This window comes from Anas acuta, chromosome 1, assembly GCF_963932015.1.
Source record: "Anas acuta chromosome 1, bAnaAcu1.1, whole genome shotgun sequence".
Classification (NCBI taxonomy): Eukaryota; Metazoa; Chordata; class Aves; order Anseriformes; family Anatidae; genus Anas; species Anas acuta.
In genome coordinates this window covers 204,304,466-204,317,034 of record NC_088979.1, presented here as the reverse complement: position 1 = coordinate 204,317,034, position 12,569 = coordinate 204,304,466, and the positions used below count along the sequence as shown (strand labels likewise).

At 51.8% G+C, this 12,569-nt stretch overlaps 1 protein-coding gene across 5 annotated transcripts in view; it reads left to right on the top strand.

Annotated features, from left to right (window-relative positions):
• Nucleotides 1-12,569, top strand: part of SHANK3 (SH3 and multiple ankyrin repeat domains 3) — a 371,832-nt gene that overhangs the window by 336,828 nt on the left and 22,435 nt on the right. For all 5 annotated transcript variants that reach the window (XM_068670237.1, XM_068670238.1, XM_068670239.1 and 2 more), the window contains one exon: nucleotides 4,744-7,069. In XM_068670237.1, the coding sequence (XP_068526338.1) occupies nucleotides 4,744-7,069 (2,326 nt within the window). The remainder of the gene's footprint in view (nucleotides 1-4,743; nucleotides 7,070-12,569) is intronic.

The following is a 12,569-nucleotide window of genomic DNA, read 5'->3' as shown; positions in this document are numbered from 1 at the left end:
TCAAGACCTAGGGGACAAGATCTCCTGGAACACTGTCTTTAGGAGCAAAGGAGCTGAACGGATCTGGCAACTCTTTAAGGATGAGTCCCCCATGTAAAAAAAAAAGAGCAGGGAGGGCAGAAAGGCTGAGCAAGGACCTGCTGGTCAGACTGAGGCACAGGGAGGAGATGCATGGGCAGTGGCAGCAGGGACACGTGGCCTGGGGGCAGTAAGGGATGTGGTACGGGTGTGCAGGGATGGGGTCAGGAAAGCCAAGGCACGGATGGAACAGAGCTTGGCAAGGGATGCAAAAAATAACAAGAAGGGATTCTGTGGGTACACTGGCCAGAAAAGAGAGGACAAGGAGAGTGTACCCCTCTAATAAATGGGAAGGGAGAGCTGGTAACGAGTGACATGGAGAAGGCTGAGGCACTGAACAACTTCTTTGCCTCGGTCTTCACTGCCAGTCAGACTTCCCACAGCTCTCATTTCCCTGAACCAGTAGATGAGGGAAGATTCTTCCTCTTAGGAAGAATTTCTTTACTGAAAGGGTTGTTAGGCGCTGGAACGGGCTGCCCAGGGAGGTGGTGGAGTCACCATCCCTGGAGGTCTTCAAAAGACGTTTAGATGTAGAGCTTAGGGATATGGTTTAGTGGGGACTGTTAGTGTTAGGTCAGAGGTTGGACTCGATGATCTTGAGGTCTCTTCCAACCTAGAAATTCTGTGATTCTGTGATTCTGTGGATGAGGGAGCAAAGTCCCTCTCACTGAAAGCAAAGAGCAGCTTTGAGGCCACCTGATGTAACTCCTCGTAAGGGGGTGTCAAGAGGCAGGAGACCTTTTCTCCATTAACACCAGTGACAGGACCCGCGGGAACGGGGTTAAGCTGAGGCAGGGGAAGTTTAGGCTTGACATCAGGAGGGGGTTCTTCACAGAGAGGGTGGTTGCACACTGGAACAGGCTCCCCAGGGAAGTGGTCACTGCACCGAGCCTGTCTGAATTTAAGAAGAGATTGGACTGGGCACTTAGTCACATGGTCTGAACTTTTGGGTAGACCTGTGCGGTGTCAAGAGTTGGACTTGATGATCCTTAAGGGTCCCTTCCAACTCAGGATATTCTATGATTCTATGATCCTATGAACTGAACGGGTACACGTCCATGGGGCTTGACAACATGCATCCCAGGGTCCCGAGGGAACTGGATGATGGAGCTGCCAAGCCTCTCTCCATCATCTTTGAAAAGTCATGGCGGTCAGGTGAAGTCCCTAGTGATTGGTAAAAAGGAAAAATCACTCCGATTTTTAAAAAGGGTATAGAAAGGAGGATTTGGGGAACTACAGACTGGTGAGCCTCACCTCTGTGCCTGGTGAGATGGTGGAACAGATCCTCCTGGAAGCAGTGCAAGGCACATAGAGGACAAGGAGGTGATCTGAGACAGCCAGCACGGCTTCCCCAAGGGCAAATCACGCCTGACCAATCTGCTGGCCTTCTATGATGGAGTGACAGCATCAGTTGACAAGGGAAGACTGACCAGTGTTATCTACCTGGACTTCTCTAAGGCCTTTCATATGGTCCCACGTGACATCCTGATGTCCAAATTGGAGAGAGAGGGATTTGAAGGGTGGGCCATTCAGTGGATAAGGATTTGGCTTGGAGGCTGCATCCAGAGAGTGGTGCTCAGTGGCTCTGTGTCCAGGTGGAGATCGGTGACAAGCGGTGTCCCTCAGGGATCTGTCCTGGGACTGGTGCTTGTCAACATCTTTATCAACAACATAGACACTGGGATGGAGTGCACCCTCAGCAAGCTTACAGATGACGCCAAGCTGAGTGGTGCAGTTAATACAACAGAAGGAGGGGATGGCATCCAAAGGGACCTGGACAGGCTGGAGAAGTGGGCCCATATGAACCTAATGAGGTTCAACAAGTCCAAGTGCAGGGTGCTGCACCTGGGTCAGTGCATTTCTGGACATGAGCACAGACTGGGAGAACTCACTGAGAGCAGCCCTGCGGAGAAGGACTAGGGGGTTGTGGTGAACGAAAAGCTCAACATGAGCCAGCAGTGTGTGCTTGCAGCCCAGAAGGGCAACTGCATCCTGGGCTGCATTAATAGAGGGGTGAGCAGCAGGTTGAGGGAGGGGATTGTCCCCCTCTATGTCCCCTCTGGAGTCCTGCATCCAGGTCTGGGGCCCCCAGCACAAGAAGGATGTGGGGCTGTTAGAGCAGGTCCAGAGGAGGACCACAAGGTTGATCAGAGGGCTGGAGCAGCTCTCCTATGGAGAGAGGCTGAGAGAGCTGGGGATGTTCAGCCTGGAGAAGAGAAGGCTCTGGGGTGAGCTTATTGACAGCTTTTCTGTATTTAAAGGGAGCTTATAAAAAGATGGAGAGCAACATTTTGCTCAGGCAGACAATAACAGGACAAGGGGGAATGGTTTTAAACTAAAAGAGAGGAGATTTAGATTAGAGGTCAGGAGGCAGTTCTTCACTCAGAAGGTGGTGAGGCACTGAAACAGGATGCCCCATCCCTGGAGGTGTTCAAGACCAGGCTGGACGAGGCCCAGGACAGCTTGATCTAGAGGGTGGCATCCTTGTGCATGGCAGGGGGGTTGGAATTAGATGATCTTTAAGGTCCCTTCCAACCCGAGCTGTTCTATGATTCTGTGATTCTCTGTATTTCCTTCTGACCCTTTTCTAGCCTGTCTAGGTCCTTTCGAGATGTCCAGCTAGTCACTGAACTTGGTAGGGTTTTGGATATCATTTTCAAAAGTGTTTTCCACCTATTATTAAAAAAAATGCAGGAGAGATGCTTACAGTAGAGAAAAATATCAAGTGGCAAGCAGAGAGTAAAATGAATACTCGTAGAAGCAGCAATGTAAAATAATACCAAAAGTAATACCCATACAGCAAAAATTCTTGTGTTATCTAACTAACCTCTTCACCTTTCCTTCACTTGAAATATTTTGCTTGTAACTCGTTAAAAGATCTTCACACCAGGGACTGTAGGCTTTGCAGGCTCCTGGTAGCCCCAGAGGGTAGGACAACCAGAACTGTTCACAGTCAAAGCCCAGAACTTGCAGCAACCAGTGGCTTCACAGGCACATTCTCCTTTGGCCTGGCAGCCACTTTGCAAGCCTGCTCTTTGCAGAGCAAATGTTGAGCAAGTTGAGGATGAACACACTTTACAGTTTTGTTTCCTGAAATATCTCTGAACTCGACACTGTAGTGCCTGTCCACTGGATGGTCAGCATATCCCAAAGACAAGCTCTAAAGGTGCTAGACCACAGGACATGGTAACAGAGCTCCATGCTGCATAAACTTCCTTGTTTCAGCTCTTGGCCATTCCTACATGAGAAGTAGAAATAAGCATAAAGGCATAACTTTATTTATTTATTTATTTATTTATTTATTTATTTATTTATTTATCCTCGTGCTGTTAAGAATATGAGAATGTCTGTACCAAGTCAAACCATGGCTCCATCTAGTGCAGGATCCTGTCTTCAGCATTGTCTATAAGCAGATGTCCAGGGAAATCAGGGTGAGGATATGATGAGGTTTCTCTTGGATAACCACCCAGGGAGTCTTCAACTCAGAGGTTTCTGTGTGCATAGTGCCCTCACAAAAAATATCCTCCATGGTTTTGTCCAATCTTTCTTTGAACCTGTTTCATGATTCCAGTTCATTATGCTACCGTGGTATTAAAAGTCCCCAGAGAGTGCTCAGCAGAAATAGCACAGCTTTGATCACACAGCGATAGACTGAACAATGTGATGAGATGTAAAGTTCAATGCTCACTGGCCAAAATATTCCCTTTTTCTCCCAGCAGACCCCACATCTGCAAGCATTTGGTGAAACTGCTGATGTAATATAATGCATAGTTGCCAAAGCAATTTGATGGTGGGCATTACAGAATAAACATGAGAGCCGAAACGCAGGTGGTCGCCGTACTGCTGTGCCAAGACGTGGCTTTGTGCCATCCCGAGCGTTCTCTCTCACAAGCAGTTTTAAACCTTGACAACACTGAACTGTAACTGAAAAGAACCCGATATGGCCAGTAAATGGTTAGCACAGCAAAGCAGGCCTTGGCAAAGAACAGTAGACTCATGCAGAAGGCTAGAGCTGGGCAAGTTGGCTAACTCGTGTGCTCCCCCCTCCTCGATATTTCGGGTACCTGGCAAAGCTCTCATGCTGTGCCCAGGTAGAAAGTTAGCAGTAAGAATGGCAGGATCTGGGTGCTTGCAATTCTTGCAATGTACAAGTTACGTTTCTGGTAGACCCTGCGTCTGAGTTCAGTCTAGCACATTTCAGCATATGTAACCCCTCAGAAGGGGAGTGGGGAGGTGTGACACGAGAACAGCGAGCTTCAGAGTGCGAGAAGCGCACATGGGAGCCGGCGCTGCCTGGTGGCACCCAGCTGTCTCACACTTGGCAGTTCGGTGTCGGCAGGTTCGATGAGCAAGTGTTCAATTATGTCAGTGCTGCGTTGGTCTGGAGAGCAGTCAGCTCAATTGGGAAGTATTGGACAAGACTGGTGGATTTAAAGCAATGTCAGATGTTTTGAGAGTCTGGCCACCCTTCTGTACTGAGTGAATGTGAACAAGGGGCCAAACTAGAAATGCTTGCACCAAGCAAAGAAAAGAAAAGTCACCTTAGAATGAAGGAGGGGTGGGGGGAAGAAAGGGGTGTCATATATCTAAATTGTGGTGAGTGCTGTACTCTGGATTCTCTGGAGAAGACCTCTCTGACCTGATTATTCTTCTGTTTTTTTCCAGGTGAAGACGAGAAACTTGCTGCTTCTTTGCTAGATGGGAAGTTTCCCCGGAGCACATCGATGCAAGACACTGTTAGGGAAGGGCATGGGATTCCACCACCACCTCAAACAGCCCCACCCCCGCCTCCTTCTCCATATTACTTCGACACAGGCCCCCCGCCATCCTTCTCACCACCTCCACCCCCAGGAAGAGCTTATGATACCATAAGATCAAGCTTTAAGCCAAGCCTGGAGGCTAAGCTCCACGGACTCCCACAGGTCATTAGCGCAGCTGAGATGTACGATCAGGCGAGGACTTCCATTCCTTATCCTGAAAGGCAGAAGAGGGCCCGATCCATGATAATCCTACAGGATTCCTCTCATCTTCCTGTGGAGCCAACAGAGATCCCCCGGCCTGGCCCATCCGCAACCCCTCCGGAGAAGCTGAAGAGGAAGGGGAGAGTGATTGACAACCCGTATGCCAACATGGGGCAGTTCAATGTCAGCCTGTTTGCTCCCACCAAGCCACAGAGGAAGAAGAGTCCTCTCGTTAAGCAGTTACAAGTAGAGGATGCACAGGAGAGAGCAGCACTGTCCATCACTGGAGGCTTTACCAGGGAGCCCTCTCCCACGCGCAGGAGCCATCGCCTGAGTGGCGTGGAGTATCAGCACCACACGGGCATTGCTCAGGTCGAAGCCACAAGCATCCCCTTCGCCACTGCCATTGCTGGAGTCATGAAGGACAGAGACCGGCGTCTGGACGAGAAGCGGAAATCCACTGTCTTCCTCTCAGTTGGGGCCATCGAAGGAAGCCCCCCCAGCAGTGACATGCCATCCTTACAGCAGTCCAGGTCTATCGATGAGCGGTTGTTAGGAAGCCGAGATGTACTACTGCCTTCCCCTGTCTCAGCTTTAAAGCCATTAATTAGCAGCTCATCCTCAACGTTCATCCACCCCCTCACAGGAAAGCCCTTGGATCCAAACTCACCACTGGCGCTTGCGCTGGCCGCAAGGGAACGGGCCCTCTCAACTCAAGTCCCATCCCGGTCGCCCACCCCGATCCACAGCCCAGACTCAGACAGAGCAGCACCCCTGTTTGTGGACATCCAAACCAAAGAACCAGAGAGGGGGGAGTTGGAGAGCTTAGTGTCCCCTGCGTATTCACCTGGAGGTAAAGGGGCAATGGGAACGGACTCTGGGACTTTGGCCCCTACTAAGACCCCGTGGGGGACTCCGTCCACACTGAGAAAAGAAACTGAGGCAAGAGCAGAAACACCTGTGAAGGAGGAGAAAAAACAAGAAGACAAGAAGTCCATGATTATTAGTATAGTGGATACATCACAGCAGAAGACTGCTGGCCTTATCATGGTTCACGCCACAAGTAATGGCCAAGACGAGGTAGGACTTGAGGTAAAAGAGGAGAAGCCGGCTGTCCCTGAAGCATGCACAGAGCCAGCAGAGTCTCCCAAAGCAGAGACCCAGCCCAGCCCCGTGGGGAAGCCTCCGGTCAGTCCAGCCTCTGACAAGACACTGGGACAAGGGAGTTCGGAGGAAGAAGTGGAGCCCTACACGGTTACCCTCCCACCAGCTCAGTTGTCTTCAAGCGATGAAGAGACCAGGGAGGAGCTGGCCAAGATAGGGCTGGTGCCTCCACCAGATGAGTTTGCAAACGGGGTACTCGTCACCACCCCTGGCACACCAGTCAGCCACCTGGCTACGCCTAGCACGCCATCCATACCAGCGGCAGCAGTAGCACCTTCTACCACTGGCGGAACACCCTCAGGGAAGCCCTCTGATGCCCCCGTAGCCCCAGAGTCTGCTGCAGACTCAGGAGTGGAAGAGGTGGACACCAGAAGTTCAAGTGACCATCACCTGGAGACCACAAGCACCATCTCTACGGTCTCCAGCATGTCTACGTTGTCCTCAGAAAGCGGGGAGCCTACTGACACATACACTTCCTTTGCGGATGGACAAACTTTTATACTCGAGAAGCCACCAGTGCCTCCAAAGCCAAAACTCAAGTCCCAGCTCAGCAAGGGGCCAGTTACTTTCAGGGACCCACTTTTGAAGCAGTCTTCGGACAGCGAGCTCATCTCCCAGCAACATGCGGCCACTCTGGCATCAGCCAGCATTGGCCGGCCACGCTACCTCTTTCAGAGAAGGTCCAAGCTATGGGGGGACCCCATGGAGAGCAGGCCGATCCATGGGGCTGACGATGACAAGCCAACTGTGATCAGTGAGCTAAGTTCCCGACTACAGCAACTGAATAAGGATACACGATCACTGGGGGAGGAACCTGCCGGGTCCACCTTAGATCCCGGGAAGAAGTCACCGGTGGTCGCGGCACGGTAAGATGCTGGGCGCTGCTCGGGGAGGGGCTGGTGCGGGGCTTAGGCACCCAGAGGGACAGGGAGCTGCACAGGCAGGGTAGAGCTGCGCTGAGTAATTCGGGATGTGTTCGAGGGGCATTTCAGAGATGTCAGGACTTCTCAGCTGCGCAGGGGAGAAAAAATGCCGAGACAAAGTTCCTCGAGGTTGGCGTGAGTTGTTCGTGGCTCCTCTCTAGTACGCACCACACACGCAGAGAGCTCTCACTGTTGTTTTTTCCCTTTAAATTGCCTTCCTGTTGTTTCATGTTCCTCCTCTGTCTTTATTCTATCGTTAAGCTGCTGTATTTAGTTGTGGGTTTCACTTCTGAATGTTTTCTCCTGAACAATGAATAACAATGTATGTTTCTCCAGTGCTTTTCATTTCAAAGGATCTCCAAACGCTGTCACACTGCGTAGTAGAGCTCTGGCCAGTCACTGCCATCACAAGGGTGGGCTGTGGTAGCCTTTAGAAAGGCCACAGCGACCCCACACACGACATCTCTTGGCCAAGGTTGCAGGTGAGGGAGGGCTGTGGCAGGATGCGGGGCTGAGTCCTGCCGAGCCCAGCACCACAAGCCCAGCACCACGCGGTGCCTCCTGCCAGCGGGCCACGGAGCTCGCGAAGAGGTCTCCGTGTAGCACCAAAATACAGATCCTCTCAGCTCCTCCTCCAGACCCAGAGCTGCTCAGGGCCTGAACAACCCATCAGGTCTAAAAAGGTCACGGTCCAGGTTACGGTGTGAACCCCCAGGATGTCAGAAGCCTTTCTCATTCAAATTCGTGCTCAGATTTCTTCAGCCCTCAAGGTGCTCAGGAGCTGCTGGCTCCCCTCTCCCATGCTGCAGCTGTGCCCATCGCGTTCCCCAGGCAGCCTCACCCCCCGTGCCAGCCTCCCCCCTGGCAGGCACCCCTCGGCTGCCCCATCCCGCTCACCAGCTGCATTCAGACCTGCTGCCTCCATGGAGGTGGTGGTGGCCCCCTTGGCCATAGCTTTCACCCCAGCTCACCCACCAATCTAGATGTAAAACTAAACCAAAAACTCTAATTAAGTCTGAGATTTGAGAACAAACCCTTAGGAGGCTTAAAATTTTAAAGATACAGCAGGAAGGGACCCAAAGACACCAGTCACACCCCGCCCTTCACCCAAATGCCTTGCTGGTCACAGAGGCACCCTGAGCAGGTCCCACTGGCATCACAATGTCCAGGCCACCCAGATGCAGACACTTGGCAGGGTCAGCAAGGTGACAGACCAGCAGGGAGCTCTGAGCTAAGGGGAACCTTCCTTTTGAGGTGTTTTATCTAACCAGAGCATCGCAGTGATGGATTACAAATCCGTGTAGTGCTAACACAGCCGATGACATTTCAAAGGCATGGGGATAAAATGTCCTAACCTGACGGAGCCCCGGAGGAGCGCTCGTGTATCTGCATCCTCCACCTGGCTCGTATCTCCCTGCTGGTGCCTGCGGGCAGTGCCAGCCTGGCTGCACCTCTGGGTAGGTGCCAGCTTGTAGTTATGGTCACGGGGTGGAATAAGATCTCTGGATCTTTCCCTGCTATGCTATTTTATCTCCTTGATTCGGACCCAAATGCACATTACGGCCATTCCCTGCAGACCGATGTCTGACGCATGGTCCCTCCTCCAAGCACTGCTCAGTTGGGAAACATCAGGTCCAGAGCTGGATGACCTTAGTTCAGTTGCATTTGGGGACCCTTCTGAAATAAGGCATGCCATGCCTCATATTCCTATGAACACCTCTTCATGGCTGCAGGTCCCCCCCCGTGTTCCAGCAGGCAGTGTGCCTCCCTGTCCCCACCTTTCCCGGGGACAGCAGACCCCTGCCACAGTTCCTGCCCCGTGACGTGGTCTTGCTGCAATGTCCCCTCTGTGTGGAGACCCTGTCCTCCTCCTCGCTGCCCTGCCCTGCAGGGATGTGCGCCCCTGCCTCCTGTCCTGTACCCACCCTGCCACCAAGCGTTTGGCATTTTTTGGCAGCCCTGCAGAGTTAAATATTTCTCATCTCTTCCTCTGAAAGTCATGGCCTTTCATCTCTGAAATTTTTATGCTCTTGGTTGGTGTCAAATGCTTAAAATATTTCCCAGGTAGTCAGCTGTAAATAGAGTATTTAATGATGTCAGTCACTCTCTTCATTGTGAAAATTCCTCTCTTTTATGAAATTACTGTAAATTCAGAAAATAATGGAAAGAACAGTTAGATAAGCTTAAATGACCCATTTCAGGACACATTTTCCAGTCCCTGGGCTTGTCCTGAGAACAATACTGAGGACAGTATTACCTAAATCTCCCACTACAGACACCCCAAAATACAGCAGTAGTGCAATGGAGGGAGTGAGGTGGCACCAGGCTGACCCGATGCTGCTGCCAGCAGTGGTGGCCCTCGAGCATCCCTCCAGGGGCTGCGGGATGGGGCACCCTTTGGCCAGGCATCCTGAAAGCCCAGGTGCTGCCGCAGCCAGAGCCGTGTTCCAGCCCCTCCGCAGGGCATTTGGAGGACTGCCCGGCTGTGGCCTGATTTGTGCTGCAGCTTTTTCTGTCATTCTCACATTTCACACTGCTCCAGAAACCGGCGTGAGCTGAACTGCGGCTCTTACCTAGAGCCAGAACGTGTCCTGGAGTCCCACAGGGCGCAGGGGCTTGAAATGCCCCTGCGAGCAGGTGCAGCAGCTGGCATGCAGTTGCATGTTCATGCCTGGGATTCATTTCTAGCACATTAAATTCTGAATTTACAGTATTTACATCTGAGAGCAGGTAACCTCTCATTGCACGTGCTGCCTGTAGCACAGGCGCTGGTGCAGCTCTTGCAGAGGTCTGTGAGGTCCTGGCTGGGGGCTCCAGGAACAGAAGACAGAAACTGCTTTCTCCATGACTAACTCTGACTATGTCTCCTTCCAAGACAGTCTTCCCCAGGAGGACATTTGACAAGAGGGACTGAAAAAGAGGTCAAGAAATACTGAGAATGAGAACCTAAGGTCAGAGTTGAGGCAACCAATAGAGAGGATATATATTCCATCATCCCCAGTCGTCAGGCCCTGTGTGAATGGCCAGGGCTGAGCACGTTGAGGGAAGCTTTGTTGCACCCATGCGCTGTGCTTTTAGTTAGCTCCTGAAGCAGTAGCATGCCTACCTGCTCAGATCCAGCCTTCTGCACAGTGCTCACCAGTGGCAGTGACAGCAGAGCAGGGACAGCTTCCATTCACACTGTCTCATGGGACTCTGAGCTGACCCATGAGCTGGGAACACGCAAACGTTGCTCACCTGGGAGCTCCTCTGCCACTTTCTTTAACAAAGCATGTCTACGAAGGCTGACACGAAGCCAGCAGCAGCCATCTCCATGCTTAGCATGAATGTGACCCTTGAAGAGCCGGTGTCCCAAGACGCGATAGCCTTTTCTAAGCTGAGCTGCAGGACAGTGACCGGATGCCATGGCATGTACATGGCTTGAACTGCCGAGCACCCTGGGACAGAGCTGACACAGCAGCAGATGTCGTGCAGTTGTGCCACTGAGCAGGAGCAGTTGAAGGAACCTGCAGCTCAGAGCTGAAATGGATTCATTGTGTGACATCCATTATCCCAATAAAGCTGACGTTAACTAATGAGAGGTGTACGTTTCTGATTAGTGATCCAGTGAGTCAGAGCTAGCGATGAAAATGCCAGCTGAAGAGCTGCATCCTAGTACCAGATGCCGAAATCATGCTCCTCAGGGTGACTCACGCGTTCAGTGTGCAGCATTCGAACATGTGTTTGAGGTGGCATTCCTGTTCAATGTCCCTTTGTTGTGTGACTGGCCGTGGCCATCCAGCCTCATCAGGGTTGTGTCATTTCTCATCGTGCGTAGTCACACTCAGATCTAAACCTCCCACCTCTGCTAACAGGTTTGCTGGGATGCTGCTCAGCCAGAACATAAAGCTAAATGTGAGCTCACGTTGACTCGAGCCAGAAGCATGTGAAGTGTCAACACAGTTCCAGTTTTGGGCTCCAGCTAATTCAGCCAAGAATCTGGGTTAGAGGGTGCTTTGCAAAGGGTTTTTGTTTGTTTGTTTGTTTATATTTAAGCAACAGCCGAACATGCCAAATGTATCATGTGAAGCACAATTTTAGATGCAAAACTGAGTTTTTCAGGTGCTGTTCTGGAAACCCACAACTGCTTTGTATTTCTACAGATCTGAAAGAGAGAGAGAAGAAAAATAAGCCCTTTAGGCATTTAGCTCCTAGGGTAAAGCTACCTCTTTCTATATAAACTCATCAATTAATTCTGTTTCAGTTAAATGGTGTAACATTTCTGGTGCAAGCTTTCAGCCGCTGCAGATACAACCCCCTGTTTCCTTGTAGGCTTTTTGTCTCTTCATGGTGTCTAAAGTGATGCACAAATCAGAGCTGAGCTTTCTTTCCAACGGTTAAGGGAACTGTCCATGGAGAGCTGCTGAAAAGCTAGAGATTGTCACTCACGAGGCCAGCTGAGATCTGTGCTACTCAGCCCCTTCCCCAGAGGGAGTTTGTGGCATATGGGAAGTTATTTGTGCTGCATGTAGGTTTTGCAGGAGGTGGCCTTTCCGCTCAGAAATAGAGTCTCATGCAGAGTGCAAGCATCAGCCCCTGGCCTCAGGTGCTGGAAGGCTGCATCGCTCCAGCAGGCTGGCAGCTGTGTCCCCTGACAAAGTAAAACAGGGTGCACCTCGGGCTGTCCTGGCTAGAGCAGCCTGACTGCTGATGGTCCCAAAGCCTGCTGTCCCCTGGACACCCTGAGGCCCCAGCAGCACGCCCCCGAGCACCCCACCTTTCCCGATGTGCTGGGTGAAACCTGCAGCCACTGATTAGAAGGGCAAAACTGCAGTGCCGTGGTGGAGCCATGGTGGGACTCAAGTCTGTTTTCCTGCAGCAGCGTGCTTACAGATGCTTAATAAATCTCTGCAGCTAACTATAAAAATGCTCCACGGACTCCCCGTCCTGGTGGTGGGAGGAAGGTGCTGCAGATGGAGGCGTGCAGCAGCGGGACCAGCAGCTCTGCTGCGGCTGCGCTCAGCTGGGGGCAGCTCTCCTTGCTTCCTGGTGATGGCTCAGACCGGTGTGCACAAAGGTGCTGTGGGCTCCTTGGTGACATGGCATTGTGCCAGCATTCGCTGCGGGAGGCCAGGATGAGGATGTGGCACTGCTGAGCCCAATCCACCCCGTGGGCTTTTCCACTTAGCCATGGGACTGCAGACAGCAAGGGGATGGGGAAGCACAGACTGTGCAGAGATAAGCTGAGGGAGGCTGGGCATTTGGAAAATATGGCACGAGTTTCTAGGAGCTACTGTGAAGAGCTAAATTCAGAGAACACCTGCCCCATAGGAACTCTCCTGAGTGACACCAGCCTGGAACCAGCTCGATGCTTCCTGCCACTGGTGCATGGGTAGGGTCTGTTTTTGATGTTGATGTGCATTGCCTACAAGGAGACAGGGGCTTTGTGGGTAGCAAGTCTCAG